Below are 19300 nucleotides of genomic sequence, written 5' to 3'. Positions count from 1 at the left end.
ATGGACTAACTGTGTGAAATAACAGGGGTTGGCATTATTTTTCCCTTACTCTGTCCCCCATACATACAACATCTGTAAGGCCCCTCAGTCAAGTATTGAATTTAGCACAAATTCAACTACAAAGACCAGGGAGCTTTTTGAAAGCCTCATAAAGAAGGGCAGTGATTGATAGATGGGTAACAATAACAAGTCTGACATTTAAGCTTAATCAAGTTCTCAAAGAGTGCAGTGTATAATGTCAGAACATCTGCGGTCTCAGCCGCTGCCTGTCACCAAGGGAGTACTCCAAGGCTCGATCTTAGGCCTCTTCTCAATTTACATCAACAACATAGGTCAGGCAGTAGGAAGCTCTTTCATCCATGTACTGTATATGCAGATGATACAGTCTTATACTCAGCTGGCCCTCCTCTGATTTTGTGTTAAACACTCTAAAACAAAGCTTTCTTAGTGTCCAACATGCTTTCTCTGCCCTTATCCTTGTTCTGAACGGCACACATACACAATGTTTTGTACACTCAGTGTATGCGGCCTTATCCTATATTTTCCCAGCAAAGGTCATATGGTTTGGTAAGAAGAAGAAGGCCCCTCTCCCGACAGGTGTGATTACTACCGCTGAGGGTTTAGAGCTTGAGGTAGTCACCTCATACAAGTACTTTGGAGCATGGCTAGACAGTACACTGCCCCTCTCTCAGTGCATATCAAAGCTGCAGGCTAAAGTTAAATCTAGACTCGCTCCTCTTCATCCCAACTGCCAAACTAACCCTGATTCAGATGACCATTTTACCATTGCCAGATTACGGAGATGTAATTTATAGATCGGCAGTTAAGGGTGCTCTCGAGCGGCTAGATGTTCTTTACCATTCGGCCATCAGAAATGCCACCAATGCTCCTTACACATCACTGCACTCTATACTCCTCTGTAAACTGGTTATATCTGTATAACCGTTGCAAGACCCACTGCTTGATGCTTATTTATAAAACCTTCTTAGGCCTCACTCCCCCTATCTGACATAGCCTCCGTCCCTGCAGTAGGCCTTTTGCCTTGTAAATTAGAATGTATTCTTAACTGACTTGCCTGGTTATGTAAAGGTTAAATACGTCAAATAAAAAAAGTTTACAATTATGCTGTTGATTATGTTTTAAACCACCCAGACACATCAAAGATACAGTTGCCCTAATGAAATGAGCTGCAGAACAGGAAGAAAACTGCTCAAGGATGTCACCATGATAAAACCATTGATGATTTTAAAACAGCTACAGATTTAAATGGCTGTGATGGGAGAAAACGGAGGATGGATCAAAAACATTGCAGTGACTCCACAATAACAACCTAAATGGCAGCGTGAAAAGAAGAATACAAACATACAGAATAAAACATGCATACATATGCAACGAGGCACTAAAGTAATACTGGAAAAAAAACATGGCACAGGGATACACTTTTTGACCTAAATGCAAAGCCTTATGTTAGGGGTAAATCCAATAAAACACATCATTGACTAACTGCCACCTTATTTTCAAGTATGTTGTTGGCTTCATCATGGTATAGGTATGATTGATATTGGCCAAGACAAAAATAAATGGGATGGAGCTGAGCACGGGCAAAATCCTAGAGGAAAACCTGCTTAAGTCTGCTTTATACCAGACACTGGGAGAGGAATTCACCTTTCCGTGGAACAATAACCTACAACACAAGGCCAAATCTACACTGGAGTTGCTTACCATGAAGACAGTGAATGTCCCTGAGTGGCCAAGTTACAGTTGACTTAAATCTGCTTGAAGATGTATGGCAAGACTTTAAATTGATGTCTAGTCATGATCCCCAAAGGTGTTTCTAACATGTATTGACTCAGGAGGGTGAATACTTATCAACTCAATATATATTTGTGTTTTATTTTTCATTAGACATTTTCTTCCACTTTGACATTAGAGTGCTTTGAGTAGATACATTTTAATCCCAGTATGTAACACAATAAAATGTGAAGAAATCAGGAGCGAACAAGCAGAGAAAATGCACAAGCATTCTGTCGGTTGCCAATCCTTGGTCACAATTACCTGTGTACCCACTGCTACAGCCCCCTGTGTTCCCCTATACAGGGTCCATATTAGGAAGAAGTCCTGCTGAGAATGAGGCTGTCCTAATATGGACACTGTACCCCTAGCCCCCTTCACAAAGAATCAGTAGGTCCCCGCGGTGCTCACTGTGGTATAACTGATCTTGGACATGGACAAAGGACCCATAGTCCCCGTCACTGTCATCTCATCATCCCCGCCGTTCCGCCTCTCCCGCCGACAGCAGGGCGGACGGCTGTGGGCGAAGGTGGTGAGCAACGCCTTGCGGAAGCGTGTATTCATAAAACAATAGATAACGGGGTTGACGCACACCGATGTGTAGCTCAATAGGTGAATGAACGAGATGGGTGCCCCCGAGAGGAGCCTGTGGGCTGAGCTGATGTGAAATGCCTTCCACGTGTTGGCCGTGTACAGGGGCATCCAGCAGAGGAAGAAGAGAATGGCAGTGATAATAAGCATGCGGATCACACGCTTCTTGGCCAAGAGTTTAGCCTCCGAGGTATTGCTTCGAGGGTGCTCGGCGGACACTCTGGGTTTAGGAGGGGCCGGAGTAGGGGTGGTGAGGGTGGACAGCTCCATGGACGGTGGCTTCTTCGGTATCTGGATGTAGCAGCCATCATCGTCTGTGTCGTTGTTGCTGGTGGTCACAGTGGTGTTTACGCCATTCTTCAGTGCTGTGGAATGTACATTGAAGTGTGTAAGTGGGTCTGAATTGGGTGTAAGTGTGTAGGTGAGTAAGTGTGTAGGTTGAAGACAGAGCACATTACTAATAATAGGATGAGAAAAGAGTTGGTGACATAAGCCTGCATTGTGGGGAACATGCATTCACAAATAAACAGGCCTTATGAGAAAATAGTTACTGTATGAATGCAAAACCCTTATTCTGGGCCCAGCCTTACCATTGCCTGTTTTAAAAACCCTAATCCTAGTCCTTGCCCTCATTGCTTCTGCCCAGCACCGCCCTATTTCAAAACCCCAACCCCAATCCCTAACCCAAAACCTCAACTTAATTTACATAACTTTCTATTTGTGAGAAACAAATTAGTTGTTCAATCATATCCATGGCAGGAGATACATGTGGTGTAGGAGTCTCACAACTGTTCTCTCTGTTTTGGTCCAGCTCAAACTTCATCCCCCGGTACAGCTCTCTGGAGATGAGTCCATAGGCAACGATCATCACAACCCCAGGGATGAAGAACAAGATTAAAAGCAACAGCATGTACCTGAGAAAAAAGGAGAGAAAGAAAGAGGGAAAGAGCGGGAAACATGGAGTGAAAGAAAGAGGGAAATTGAGAGAAAAAGGGAGGGAAAGAAAGAGGGAGAGAAAGACAGAGGTAAAGAGGGACAGGAAGCCAGACAGGAAGAGAAAAAAGTTACTTTGATCATTGTGGTCATAAAAGAAAATAATATTTCTATGGTGGTAATTAACATTTTTCCAATTATCTTCACATCAATGCGGATACTATCAACTTGGCCGTGTACAAAAAAAAGTACAAATCCACTATTGTTCATTCCACACACTTTGAGAATTAGTAGAGAGGAAGCCTTTATTTTGCGTTGTGTGAAATTCTAATGGGTGCGTGGGTGTTTTCCTCTGAACATCCTCCATGGATGGTTCATTTTTAATCCCATCAGCCTTTGCAGCAGGTTAGGCTCTCATTCATTCATTCATTCATTCATTAATGCAGCCTCTGATACTCAAAGCTTTTCATCAGTACTCTGTTTGATAGTGGGTCACACATCAGGGATTGGGGGACAAAAGGTGTCAGGAAGGAAGGAAATACAGAGAGGCAGTAAATAAAAGATGGTTCATCTTTTGTTTAGTCTTTGATCCTTATTCTCTATTGTCAGAGAAGAACATGGAAAGAGGCGAGGAGCAGGTGCTACACTAATACTTCTGTTTCACATTATTTGACAATTCTTCATGGCCGGCATCATTAGTAAGCATAATTAGACACGCTGATTCAATAGCCAATTTGGGGAGTAGCCCGTAATGGACTCAAATAGTCCCTGTGACTGTCAGTCCAACACCTTAGCCATTACACCAAGATGCTTGGCCTCAAAGAGGTCACCAAAAGTACAAAAGTACTAAGGTCACAAGTTATATTTCAATAGCATCTTTTCTGAAGAATATTGTAATAATTCAAAAATGATAGGTATTATATTGTGTGTGCTTGTTGATTACATCTACTGTCACCGCTGCTTTGATCATTTTTTGAATATCAATACAAATTAGAACATAAATCCTATTAAAATGATTGTGCCTGCCATTGTTAAGAGAAATAGTGCATTCAGAAAGTATTCAGACTCCTTCCCTTTTTACACATTTTGTTAGGTTACAGCCTTATTTTAAAATGGATTAAATAACAAAAAATACTCAAATAACAATAAATCCTCAGAAATGTTTGCAAATCTATATAAAAAAAAATATTCAGACCCTTTGCTATGAGACTTGAAATTGACCTCAGGTGCATCCATTCATCATCCTTAAGATGACAACTTGATTCCACCTGTGGTAAATTAAATTGATTGGACATGATTTGGAAAGGCCCACACCTGTCTAGGTGAGGTCCAACAGTTGACAGTGCATGTCAGAGCAAAAACCAAGCCATGAGGTCAAAGGAATTGTCCGTAGATCCCCGAGACATGATTGTATCGAGGATACCAAAACTTTCTGTAGCATTGAAGGTTCCCAAGAACACAGTGGCCTCCATCATTCTGAAATGGAAGAAGTTTGGAACCACAAAGAAATTGAAGAAATTTGGCTGCCCGGTCAAACTGAAGAATAGTGGGAGTAGGGCCTTGGTCAGAGAGGTGACCAAGAACCCGATGGTCACTCTGCCAGCTCTCCAGAGTTCCTCTGTGGAGATGGGAGAACCTTTCAAATGGACAACTATCTCTGCGGCACTCCACCAATCAGGCCTTTATGGTAGAGTGGCCAGATGGAAGCCACTCCTCAGTAAAAGGCAAAAGACAGTCCGCTTGGAGTTTGACAAAAGGCACCTAAATGACTCTCAGACCATGAGAAACAAGAATCTCTGGTCTGATGAAACCAAGATTGAACTCAATGGCCTGAATGCCAAGCGTCAAGTCTGAAGGGAACCTGGCACCATCCCTACAGTCAAGCATGGTGGTGGCAGCATCATGCTGTGGAGATGTTTTTCACGGGCAGGGACTGGGAGACTAGTCAGGATCGAGGGAAAGATGAACGGAGCAAAGTAAAGAGAGATCCTTGATGAAAGCCTGCTCCAGAGTGCTTAGAACCTCAGACTGGGGCGAAGGTTCACCTTCCAACCGGACAACGACTTTGAGCACACAACCAAGGCAATGCAGGAGTGGCTTAGCTGGGCAGCAACATCACAGATCTTGAGAGGATCTGAAGAGAAGAATGGGAGAAACTCCTCATATAGGTGTGCCAAGTTTGTAGCACCATACCCAAGAACACTCAAGGCTGTAATAGCTGCCAAAGGTGCTTCAAAAAAGTACTGAGTAAAGGGTCTAAATACTTACGTAAATGTGATATTTACGTTTTTATTTATTTATACAAAAAATACAATTTTTTTGCTTTGTTATTATGGGGTATTGTGTGTAGAATGCTGAGGGGGAAAAATTATTTAATCAATTTTAGAATAAGGCTGTAATGCAACAAAATGTGGAAAAATTCAAGATGTCTGAATACTTTCAGAATGCACTGTAGATCCCCAAAGGACTCTTAGGGTTGTAGTGTAAAAGAAAAACAAGTAAAGTCTGGAAAGGTTTTAACAGGCTGCAATCAGTGAACAACTACAATTCAAGTAGTAAGGTCTGCAGAGAGAGAGCTTATTTAGTGTAAAAGATAAGAAGTATGGTCTGGAGGAGAGAGACGAGAGAGCTGTATAAGGCTTAGGAGAACCCCTGGAGAATGTCAATCTTCCTTTAATTGCTCTACTCCACAGTCTCTCTGTTTGTTTATGGGCAAATTGATGAATAGTCCTCTGTGCCCAAACTTAACCGCAACAGTTTCTACAGAAAAAGCCTAAACTTGAACTGCAGATGCAGATATATTCTAGCGATATTACTAATCGTCGACCAGTGTTTAACAAACTGCTGGTCTTTAGAGTGTAATTACCTTCTAAAACTGCTTCGGTGGCCCTGAGTCAATGCGAACTAATCCGCCTAATAATATAATTGCTTTGCCTTAGATGTTGCTGTGGTGCTCCGAAATGTCCGGCTATGACGATTCTGTCCAGTCTTGCAGGGGGAAGGCAAAGCGCCTCTTCAACCTCAGGAGGCTGAAGAAATTCAGCTTGTCACCAAAAGCACTCACAAACTTCTACAGATGCCCGATCGAGAGCATCCTGTCGGGCTGTATCACCGCCTGGTACGGCAACTGCTCCGCCCACAACCGTAAGGCTCTCCAGAGGGTAGTGAGGTCTGCACAATGCATCACCGGGGGCAAACTACCTGCCCTCCAGGACACCTACACCCCCCGATGTCACAGGAAGGCCATAAATATCATCAAGGACAACAACCACCCGAGCCACTGCCTGTTCACCCGCTATCATCCAGAAGGCGAGGTCAGTACAGGTGCATCAAAGCAGGGACCGAGAGACTGAAAAGTGGAAATATAATGAAAACAGCATGAAACGTTTCATTGCTTCCCTGATCAGAAATGTGGGGAAAAAAACATTTATTTTGAAACAAATCTATTCAATAAAAGCAATCAAACATAAAAACAGACCGAACAAACTCAAGATACTTTTTGTACAATGGACTGGCAATCTATGTTCCTTTGATAACGGCTTACTTTGAAAATACCACTCGAGAACTGACTTAATTAGCGTCAGGAAACGGTCAAAAACCAGTTCTGACCACTGCACTAGAGGTCTCCAGTCAGAAACTTACTCACCACGTCTGTTCCACCCCACCGCTTGGCCATTCCAGGCGGCACATGTGTCCCGTAGTTCGGTCGGGTTTGGGGAAGGACTTGAGGTGGCTGAACACTGGGTAGGGCACCATCATGACCAACGACAACACCCAGATGGCGGCGATGACCCGGTAGGCATGGGAACGAGTCTGCCACACTCGCGACTTCAGCGGGTTGCAGATGGCGCTGTACCTCTCGATTGCTATGGCGACCAGGCTGAAGGTGGAGATGCTGACGGAGAGCCCTATAGGAATGCAGGGAAGGGGTAGGGGTCAATAAGAGAGATTAAAATGACTATCAACAGTGATCAGACCTGGGTTCAAATGGTACTTGTTTTATGTCTGGAGTGCCTGATGGACGGGGTTTAAACTTGTGAGACAATTACATTGTCTCCATTGAGCAAGGGAAGTTCAATTAAGCAGGAAAAATATTTAAATTAAAGAAAACAAATACTATTTTACCAGGTCTGATAGTGGTAAACATCTTCTATGTATTTGAGCAGGCTTGCCACATCAGAGATGCTCATAGACCACCAAAAAAGTAAAGACAAATGGTAAAGCCTCTTTAGCTTATAATTAAGTAAAGGCACGAAGAGCATTACATTTCTGACAAATAGCCCCACACTGATGGAATCACACCATTGTCGTTCTGTCCTGCTCAATGTTAGATCTCTAAATTAACTAAATAATCACACAGAATTACATAAACACACACACAGGATAGATTATAGGTTGATTACTTCAATAATTCAATGAAAAGTCCATGGTGGACTAACCCAGTATGATGGCTTGTTACACAATGAAAGGGAGGGGCAAGATAAAGAGAGCGGGAGAGACAAAGAGAGTGGGCTGGTACATACATGAAGAAACTATGCTCATGAAAATAAATACTTTGCACATGAACGACTGCTCATTCAAAAATAACAATATACAGGAACACAAGTCCTTCTGTTCACCGGACCTAGAATTCCTCAAAATCAAATGTCGTCCCTATTATCTCCCACGAGAATTCACGTCGGTCATTGTCACTGCGATGTACAGTGCCTTGCGAAAGTATTCGGCCCCCTTGAACTTTGCGACCTTTTGCCACATTTCAGGCTTCAAACATAAAGATATAAAACTGTATTTTTTTGTGAAGAATCAACAACAAGTGGGACACAATCATGAAGTGGAACGACATTTATTGGATATTTCAAACTTTTTTAACAAATCAAAAACTGAAAAATTGGGCGTGCAAAATTATTCAGCCCCCTTAAGTTAATACTTTGTAGCGCCAACTTTTGCTGCGATTACAGCTGTAAGTCGCTTGGGGTATGTCTCTATCAGTTTTGCACATCGAGAGACTGACATTTTTTCCCATTCCTTGCAAAACAGCTCGAGCTCAGTGAGGTTGGATGGAGAGCATTTGTGAACAGCAGTTTTCAGTTCTTTCCACAGATTCTCGATTGGATTCAGGTATGGACTTTGACTTGGCCATTCTAACACCTGGATATGTTTATTTTTGAACCATTCCATTGTAGATTTTGCTTTATGTTTTGGATCATTGTCTTGTTGGAAGACAAATCTCCGTCCCAGTCTCAGGTCTTTTGCAGACTCCATAAGGTTTTCTTCCAGAATGGTCCTGTATTTGGCTCCATCCATCTTCCCATCAATTTTAACCATCTTCCCTGTCCCTGCTGAAGAAAATCAGGCCCAAACCATGATGCTGCCACCACCATGTTTGACATTGGGGATGGTGTGTTCAGTGTGATGAGCTGTGTTGCTTTTACGCCAAACATAACGTTTTGCATTGTTGGCAAAAAGTTCAATTTTGGTTTCATCTGACCAGAGCACCTTCTTCCACATGTTTGGTGTGTCTCCCAGGTGGCTTGTGGCAAACTTTAAACAACACTTTTTATGGATATCTTTAAGAAATGTCTTTCTTCTTGCCACTCTTCCATAAAGGCCAGATTTGTGCAATATACGACTGATTGTTGTCCTATGGACAGAGTCTCCCACCTCAGCTGTAGATCTCTGCAGTTCATCCAGAGTGATCATGGGCCTCTTGGCTGCATCTCTGATCAGTCTTCTCCTTGTATGAGCTGAAAGTTTAGAGGGACGGCCAGGTCTTGGTAGATTTGCAGTGGTCTGATACTCCTTCCATTTCAATATTATCGCTTGCACAGTGCTCCTTGGGATGTTTAAAGCTTGGGAAATCTTTTTGTATCCAAATCGGGCATTGAACTTCTTTACAACAGTATCTCGGACCTGCCTGGTGTGTTCCTTGTTCTTCATGATGCTCTCTGCGCTTTTAACGGACCTCTGAGACTATCACAGTGCAGGTGCATTTATACGGAGACTTGATTACACACAGGTGGATTGTATTTATCATCATTAGTCATTTAGGTCAACATTGGATCATTCAGAGATCCTCACTGAACTTCTGGAGAGAGTTTGCTGCACTGAAAGTAAAGGGGCTGAATAATTTTGCACGCCCAATTTTTCAGTTTTTGATTTGTTAAAAAAGTTTGAAATATCCAATAAATGTCGTTCCACTTCATGATTGTGTCCCACTTGTTGATTCTTCACAAAAAAATACAGTTTTATATCTTTATATTTGAAGCCTGAAATGTGGCAAAAGGTCGCAAAGTTCAAGGGGGCCGAATATTTTCGCAAGGCACTGTATATCCCCCCCGAGTCGACACCACGACGGCCCTCGAGGAACTCCACTGGACTCCATGCAAACTGGAAACCATGTATCCAGAGGCTGCATTTATTGTAGCTGAGGATTTTAACAAAGCAAATTTGAGAACAAGGCTACCTAAATTCTATCAGCATATCGATTGTAGTACCCGGGCTGGCAAAACACTGGATCACTGCTTCTCTAACTTCTGCCATGCCCTCCTCTGCCCTTCATTTGGCAAATCTGACCTCGACTCCATTTTGCTTCTCCCCTCCTATAGGCAGAAATTCAAACAGGATGTACCCGTGACAAGAACCATTCAATGCTGGTCTGACCAATCAGAATCCACGCTTCAAGACTGTTTTGATCACGTGGACTGGGACATGTTCCGGGCAGCCCCAGAGAATAAAATAGATGTCTACGCTGATTCACTGTGTGAGTTTATAAGGATCAGCAAGTGAGAGGTTGTTCCCACTGTGACCATTAAAACCTACCCTAACCAGAAACTGTGGATAGATGGCGGCATTCGCGCAAAACTGAAAGCGCGAACCACCGCATTTAACAATGGAAAGATGACCGGGAATACGGCCGAATACAAACAGTGCAAATTCCCTCCAAGGCAATCAAACAAGCTAAATGTCAGTTTAGGGTCAAAGTGGAGTCGCAATTCAACGGCTCAGACACGAGACGTATGTGACAGGGTCTACAGGCAATCACGGACTACAAATAGAAAACCAGACACGTCACGGACACATACTGTACGTCTTGCTTCCAGACAAACTAAACACCTTTTTTGCCCGCTTTGAGGATAATACAGTGCCACCGACGTGGCCTGCTACCAAGGACTATGGGCCCCTCCTCCTTCTCCGTGGCCGACGTGAGTAAAACATTTAAATGTGTTAATCATCGCAAGGCTGCAGGCCCAGACGGCATCCCCAGCCGCGTCCTCAGATTTCGCAGACCAGCTGGCTGGTGTGTTTACGGACATATTCAATCAATCCTTATCCCAGTCTGCTGTTCCCACATGCTTCAGAGGGCCACCATTGTTCCTGTTCCCAAGAAAGCTAGGGTAACTGAGCTAAACGACTACCGCCCCGTAGCACTCACTTACGTCATCATGAAGTGCTTTGAGAGACTAGTCAAGGACCATATCAACTCCACCCTACCTGACACCCTAGACCCACTCCAATTTGCTTACCGCCCCAATAGGTTCACAGACGACACAATCGCAAACACACTGCACACTGCCCTAACCCATCTGGACAAGAGGAATACCTATGTGAGAATGCTGCTCATCGACTACAGCTCAGCATTTAACACCATAGTACCCTCCAAACTCGTCATCAAGCTCGAGACTCTGGGTCTCGACCCCGCCCTGTGCAACTGGGTACTGGACTTCAGGCCGCGCCCAGGTGGTGAGGGTAGGTAACAACATCTCCACCCCACTGATCCTCAACTCTGGGGCCCCACAAGGGTGCGCTCTGAGCCCTCTCCTGTACTCCCTGTTCACCCACGACTGCGTGGCCATGCACGCCTCCAACTCAATCATCAAGTTTGCGGACGACACTAGAGTGGTAGGCTTGATTACCAACAACGACGATGCGGCTACAGGGAGGAGGTGAGGGCCCTCGGAGTGTGGTGTCAGGAAAATAACCTCACACTCAACGTCAACAAAACAAAGGAGATGATTGTGGACTTCAGGAAACAGCAGAGGGAGAACTCCACTATCCACATTGACGGGACAGTAGTGGAGAGGGTAGTAAGTTTCAAGTTCCTCAGTGTACACATCACGGTCAAACTGAATTGGTCCACCCACACAGACAGCGTGGTGAAGAAGGCGCAGCAGCGCCTCTTCAACCTCAGGAGGCTGAAGAAATTCAGCTTGTCACCAAAAGCACTCACAAACTTCTACAGATGCCCGATCGAGAGCATCCTGTCGGGCTGTATCACCGCCTGGTACGGCAACTGCTCCGCCCACAACCGTAAGAGGGTAGTGAGGTCTGCACAACGCATCACCGGGGGCAAACTACCTGCCCTCCAGGACACCTACACCACCTGATGTCACAGGAAGGCCATAAATATCATCAAGGACAACAACCACCCGAGCCATTGCCTGTTCACCCGCTATCATCCAGAAGGCGAGGTCAGTACAGGTGCATCAAAGCAGGGACCGAGAGACTGAAAAACAGCTTCTATCTCAAGGCCATCAGACTGTTAAACAGCCACCACTAATATTGGGTGGCTGCTGCCAACATACTGACTCAACTCCAGCCACTTTAATAATGGAAATTGATGGGAATTGATGTAAAAATTCATCACTAGCCAATTTAAACAATGCCACTTAATATAATGTTTACATACCCTACATTACTCATCTCATATGCATATGTATATACTGTACTCTATATCTACTGCATCTTGCCATCTTTATGTAATACATGTATCACTAGCCACTTTAAACTATGCCACTTTATGATTATATACCCTACATTACTCATCTCATTTGTATATACTGTACTATATACCACCTACTGTATCTTGCCTATGCCGTTCTGTACCATCACTCATTCATATATCTTTATGTACATATTCTTTATCCCTTTACACTTGTGTGTTTAAGGTAGTAGTTGTGGAATTGTTAGGTTAGATTACTCGTTGGTTATTACTGCATTGTCGGAACTAGAAGCACAAGCATTTCGCTACACTCGCATTAACATCTGCTAACCATGTGTATGTGACAAATTTGATTTATCTCAGTCAATCATGGCTAGAGAGAAAGTTGCTGCCTTTTTCTGTGGCTAAACCAGCTAGGTTTGAAATGTAATACTCTAATTTGCATTTACAGATGGCATACAAGTTTGTTATTACGGCACATTAAAGTTCCAATGTTCCAGAAGGGATTTCTGCCAAAAAAATGCATTTTGATAAAAAAAAAGTTTACGTTCAAATGGCTCTCCTGTGAAGTAGTGATGCACGAAATACGCCTAGTTGTCACGTCTTCTAGGACTAGTGGGTGCGGAGTCAGGCGCAGAGAGCAGAGGTTTTAGGATAATCGGCAACGGGAGGAGACGGCAGGAAAACCAATCCACAATGACCAGAATAGTAATGTTGCCCTGAGATGGGGGAAGATCTGTAAGAAAGTCCACCGACAGATGAGACCATGGCCGTTGTGGAACGGGGAGGGGCTGTAACTTCCCTCTAGGCAGGTGCCTAGGAGCCTTACTCTGAACGCACACTGAACAGGAGGAGGCATAGAGCCTAACGTCCTTAGCTAAGGTGGGCCACCAGTACTTCCCCCTAAGACCCCGCACTGTCCTAGCAATACCAGGAACCCGATGAGGGTAGTGTAAGAGCCCACCAAATCAATTGATCACGGACAACAAGCGGCACGTACTTACAACCCGTGGGACACTGTGGAGGCGCAGGTTCCAACCGTAACGCCCGCTCGATGTCCACGTCCACCTCCCATACCACCGGTGCCACCAGCCATGAAGCTGGAATGATGGGAGTAGGACCGAGCCTTCGTGCTGAGGGAACCTGGTCTGTAAGAGAGAGTGAACCTAAATCGGGTAAAAAACATGGCCCACCTTGCCTGACGCGGATTCAGTCTCCTCGCTGCCTGGATTTACTCCAGATTACGGTGGTCAGTCCAGATGAGGAAATGGTGCTTGGCCCCCTCAAGAAAGTGTCTCAAAACCTTCAGGGCCTTTACCACAGCTAACAACTCCCGGTCCCCACATCATAGTTTCACTCCGCCGGACCGTGCCTCTTCGAAAAGAAAGCGCAGGTGGAGCTTTGGTGGCGTGCCCGAGTGCTGTGAGAGAACAGTCCCAACCCAGACACCTCCACTATGAACGCCAAAGAGGGGTCCGGATGTGCCAACACGGGAGCATCGATAAACAGCGCCTTCAACCGATTGAAAGCTCTGTCCGCCTCTGCCGACCACCGTAAACGCGACGGCCCCCCCTTCAGCAGTGAGGTAATGGGAGCCGCCACCTGGCCAAAACCCTGGATAAACCTCCGGTAGTAATTGGCAAACCCTAAAAACCGCTGCACCAACCTTTCCCGTGGTCGGAGTCGACCAATTGTGCACGGCCTTAACGTGGTCACACTCCATCACCACCCCTGAGGTGGAAATGCGATAACCCAGGAAGGAAACGGCTCGTTTGGAGAACATACATTTCTCAGCCTTAACGTACAGGTCATGCTCCAGCAGTCGCCCAAGTACCTTGCGCACCAGAGACACATGCGCGTGCATTCTTTAACCCATACGGCATGAGGTACTCATAATGGCCAGATGTGGCACTAAACGCGGTTTTCCACTCATCTCCTCCCCGAATACGCACCAGATTATACACGCTCCTGAGGTCCAGTTTTGTGAAAAAATGCGCTCAGTGAAAGGATTCTACCGCCGCAGCGATGAGCGGTAGCGGGTAACTAAACCCCACTGTGATGGAATTGAGACCTTGATAATCAATGCACGGACGCAGACCTCCCTCCTTTTTTTCACAAAAAATTAACTCGAGGAGACGGGTGACGGGAGGGCCGAATGTACCCCTGCCCCAGAGATTCAGTGACATATGTCTCCATAGCCAACGTCTGCTCCTGTGACAATGGGTACACGTGACTCCTGGGAAGTGTAGAGTTTACCTGGAGGTTTATCGCGCAATCCCCCCGTCGATGAGGTGGTAATTTGGTCGCCCTCTTCTTACAGAAGGCGATAGCCAAATCGGCATATTCTGAGTGGATGTGCACAGTCGAAACCTGGTCTGGACTTTCCACCGATGTGGCACATATGGAAACTCCTATACACCTACCTCAACACTCCTCTGACCACCCCTGGAGAGCCCCATTTCCATGAAATCCTGGGATTGTGACAAGCCAGCCAGGGAACCCACAGCACCACTGGAAACGCAGGTGAATCGATAAGGAAGAGACTAATCCGCTCCCTATGATCCCCCTGCGTTACCATGTCCAATGGAACCGTGGCCTCCCTGACCAGCCCTGACTCTAAAGGTTGACTATCTAAGGAGTGCACGGGGAAGGGTGGATCTATCGGCACCAACGGAATCCCAAACCTATGAGCGAGTCCGCGATCCATAAAGTTCCTAGCTGGGCCTGAATCGACTAGCGCCTTATGCTGGAGAGAGGGAGAAAACACAAACATTTTTTTATATACAAACAGGTGACCAACAGGGAGCTCTGGGTGAGTTTGGTGCTGACTCACCTGGGGTGACCGAGAAGTGTTGCGCCTGTCCTCTCAACTCCCAGACGAGCTCCTCCAGCACCGATCGGAAGTGTGTCCTCTCCGACCACAGCTGGTGCAGGAGGAGCCTCCTCCGGTCCCACTCGATGCGGCCCCCCCTAACTCCATAGGTGTGAAAGCGGGAGGGCCAGAATGTGGAACTGACAGGACCCTTTCTGAACGCCCGCGAGCAGCTAGCAGGTGGTCCAGTCGGATCGACATGTCTATGAGTTCAACGAGGGAGAGAGTGGCGTCCCGACAACTTAGCTCCCTGCGGACGTCCTCCCGGAGACTACACCGGTAGTGGTCCATCAGGGCCCTGTCATTCCACCCCGCTCCAGTGGCCAAGGTCCGGAACTCCAGCGCAAAGTCCTGCGTGCTCCTCTTCTCCTGCCTAAGGTGGAACAGCCGTTCACCCGCCGCTCGGCCCTCTGGAAGATGGTCGAACACGGCCCGGAAACGGCGGGTGAACTCTTGGTAGTGGTCCCTGGCAGAGTGTGGGCTATTCCAAACAGCGTTGGCCCACTCCAGGGCTCTGCCCGTCAGGCAGGAGACGAGGACGCTCACACTCTCCTAACCCGAAGGTGTCGGCCGAACGGTAGCCAGGTGTAGCTCGAGCTGGAGCAAAAATCCCCGGCACCCTTCAGCAGCTCCATCATACCCCCTCGGGGGCGCGAGATGGAGTGCGCTGGGGCCGGACGCCACTGGAGGAGTGGGTTGAGTCGTCGAAGGAAGAGCTGGAGGAGAGGTAGGGAGACCACTCCTCTCCCATCGGTCCATTCTCTCCATCATTTGGTCCATCGCTGACACCGATACGATGGAGGATGGCCGTATGATGGAGGAGGCGCTCCTCCAAAGATGGAAGGGGGGTGGTCGCTGCTCCTGCTGACTCCATGGAGTCACATCTTCTAGGAGTAGTGGGGGCGGAGTCAAGCGCAGAGAGCAGAGGTTTTAGGATAATCTTAATATTTATTCCGGTATAAAACGGTCACACCAAAAGCCAGGCGCATACAAAAGACCGGCCCAAACACAGGACCACACAGTCCGGAAAAAGGAAAAGGCACAACCACAAAACAAATAGAGGAACAGGTGCAACCAATAAGACAAAACTAACAGAAAAGGAAAAGGGGATCGGTGGCAGCTAGTTAGACCGGTGACGACGACCGCTGAGCGCCGCCCGAACAGGAAGAGGAGCCACCTTCGGTGGTAGTCGTGACACTAGTTTCCTGAAACGAGTCACAAATTCTCTAAAACGACGTTGGAGGCGGCTTACGGTAGAGAAATTAACATTCAATTCCCTGCCAATAGCTCTGGTGGACATTCCTGCCGTCAGCATGCCAATTGCATGCTCCCTCAACTTTAGACATCTGTAGCATTGTGTTGTGTGACAATACCGCATATTTTACAGTGGCCTTTTATTGTATCCAGCACTAGGTGCACCTATGTAATGATCATGCACTTTCTTGACATGCCACACCTTGTCAGGTGGATGGATTATCTTGGCAAAGGAGAAATCCTCACTAACATAAACTCAGCAAAAAAGAAACGTCCCTTTTTCAGGATCCTGTCCTTCATTGTAAAGGGTTTAAACACTGTTGTCCATGCTTGTTCAATGAACCATGAACAATTAATGAACATGCAACTGTGGAACGGTCGTGAAGACACTAACAGCTTACAGATGGTAGGAAATTAAGGTCACAGTTATGGAAACTACTGTACTGTGAGACACTAAAGAGGCCTTTCTACGGACTCTGAAAAACCCCAAAAGAAAGATCCCCAGGGTCCCTGGTCATCTGCGTGAATGTGCCTTAGGCATGCTGCAAGGAGGCATGAGGACTGCAAATGTGGCCAAGGCAATAAATTGCAATGTCTGTACTGTGAGACGCCAACGACAGCTCTACAGGGAGACAGGATGAACAGCTGATCATCCATGCAATGGCAGACCAGGTGTAACAACACCTGCACAGAATCGGTACATCTGAACATCACACCTGCGGGATAGGTACAGGATGGGAACAACTGCCCGAATTACACCAGGAACACACAATCCCTCCATCAATGCTCAGACTGTTCGCAATAGGCTGAGAGAGGCTGGACTGAAGGCTTGTAGGCTTTCTGTAAGGCAGGTCCTCAGCAGACATCATCGGCAACAAGGTCGACTATAGGCACAAACCCACCCTCGCTGGCAAAAAGTGCTTTTCACTGACGAGTCGCAGTTCTGTCTCACCAGGGGTGATGGTCTGATTCGCGTTTATCGTCGAAGAAATGAGCGTTACACCGAGGCCTGTACTCTGGACTCTGGCCTGTACAAATCCACCAGCCATATTGCTCGTTCTGTGTGTGATTTCCTGCAAGACAGGAATGTCAGTGTTCTGCCATGGCCAGCGAAGAGCCCGGATCTCAATCCCATTGAGCACATATGGGACCTGTTGGATCGGAGGGTGAGGGCTAGGGCCATTCCCTGCAGAAATGTCTGGCAACTTGCAGGTGCCTTGGTGGAAGAGTGGGGTAACATCTCACAGCAAGATGAGGCAAATCTGCAGTCCATGAGGAGGAGATGCACTGCAGTACTTAATGCAGCTGGTGGCCACACCAGATACTGACTGTTACTTTTGATTTTGACTCCCCCTTTGTTCAGGGACACATTATTCCATTTCTGTTAGTCACATGTCTGTGGAACTTGTTCAGTTTATGTCTCGGTTGTTGAATCTTGTTATGTTACACATGTTAAGTTTGCTGAAAATAAACACAGTTGACAGTGAGAGAGGACACTTATTTTATTGCTGAGTTAGATGAAATTACATTTCTGCACAACATTTTAGAGAAATACACTTTTTGTGCATATGGAACATTTCAGGAATCTTTTATTTCAGCTCATTAAACATGGAACCAACACTTTATATGTTGCGTTTATATTTTTTTTCAGTGTAGATAGTAATAATAACGCAACAGATACAGATTACACACAATCAGGGTAAAGATAGGTGAGATCGAAATGGATTCTCTTACGTACATCATGTCTGGAACCAACGGTCTTCAACTCTCCACAACAAGGGATTTCAGCAGTCCAAGTAGAATTCTTGCAAGATCCCCTCACGGGTGGCCTTGAATTGGTTTGTAGTTCATAAATTGATAGCTACCGAGTGGCTGGTCGCCATCCTAAACAAGAGAGGTCCTTGTGTATTCTAATTGTTTTTGATGTCTAGCGTGGATGTATTAATTTGATGCTCCTCTAAACTAGGTAGCATATCAATCACAAGCGATTTAATGCTATATTTTCATCATCATTCCAAACATTGGCTAAGCTGGAGACAGACAGACAGTCCAAAGTGGTAGTATTCTTTTTTCAGGAACTCTGGTTAGTGGCTGCAATATGGCAGAAACTATAAGATTAGCCTACATCATCAGTGATTGTTTTTGCTCCAATGCGATGTTAAGGGACTGTGTCCTGCTTGTTCAACTGCAATATCCATTACAACAGACAGAGGTTGTATAGCCTTCGATATATATTTTTGTGAAAGTTCATTCAAATCGCTGCATGTTTTTGTTTATTTAAAATGTTCAGGAATATGAGGCATACGTACTGTAGGCTACAGAAAATGGGGAAGTATGAGCAGCAGCTATGTAGTGTATGTAAAATAACACATGCACAGAATGTCATACGTAGCCTTAGCTTTGATTAAAAGGTTTCCGGAGGGGCGGCAGGTGACAGAAAACTCTGTATTCGCAGCCACTGCATTTAGTTTTCCCCTCACAATTCAGACCACTCCCAGACAGTCCGAGCTAAATTATTTCTTGACAAATTGCTCTTTGCTAAGAATTTTTGTTCATTTTAATTGGAAACAATTACATTAAGATACTTCTTCATTCTTACCAGGAAATTATTTGATATTGAGATAAAAATGGCTCCTTGGACCCTTAACCTTGTCAAGCGTACGGTCACATATTTGTGATATTTTTTGATTGGTCCCTGCAGCGTACCATCGCAAATATGTGATTGGAACAGAAGTAACAGAACATCTACATATAACAAACATATCTAAATGGCGTTGTTGTCTGAAAAGCATCTAAACAATGTTACTTACTGATGGAAAATAAAGGCTTTCACAACTTTATTCCTCAATTTTACCTTTTATTGTAAGTGCAAACTTTAGCATCCAAGCATCACACGGAACACATCCACAGCCAAACTCATTCCATAAACCAGTCAAAAAAACAAGTTGCGCTGACAAAAAAACGAAACATAAATTTGCAACCTAACAGCTAGACTGGTTTACAATGTACCACATCTCTGGTGAGCACAAGGGAGAAATGTAATATTATAGAGGTACGTGTCAACTAAGCTAACAGCGGCTAAAATCTTCATGATTGCAGACATGTTTGTTTATGTTTGACCAATGAAAACTCCCTAACCC

General features: G+C 45.5%; 1 protein-coding gene across 1 annotated transcript in view; it reads right to left on the bottom strand.

Moving 5' to 3' along the window:
* Positions 1–2178: 2178 nt before the first annotated feature.
* LOC110495978 (cholecystokinin receptor) overlaps positions 2179–19300 on the bottom strand; it is a 44199-nt gene continuing 27077 nt past the window's right edge. Inside the window, exons 3-5 of the mRNA XM_021571548.3 lie at positions 6962–7223; positions 3169–3296; positions 2179–2747 (exon numbers count right to left, since the gene is read on the bottom strand). Coding sequence (XP_021427223.2) covers positions 2179–2747; positions 3169–3296; positions 6962–7223 — 959 coding nt within the window. The remainder of the gene's footprint in view (positions 2748–3168; positions 3297–6961; positions 7224–19300) is intronic.

This window comes from Oncorhynchus mykiss, chromosome 18 (genome assembly GCF_057628025.1).
Source record: "Oncorhynchus mykiss isolate SJ-2025 chromosome 18, ASM5762802v1, whole genome shotgun sequence".
In the NCBI taxonomy this organism is placed as follows: Eukaryota; Metazoa; Chordata; class Actinopteri; order Salmoniformes; family Salmonidae; genus Oncorhynchus; species Oncorhynchus mykiss.
The sequence above is the reverse complement of the archived record's forward strand: the minus strand, read 5'-3'. Positions and strand labels throughout refer to the sequence as shown.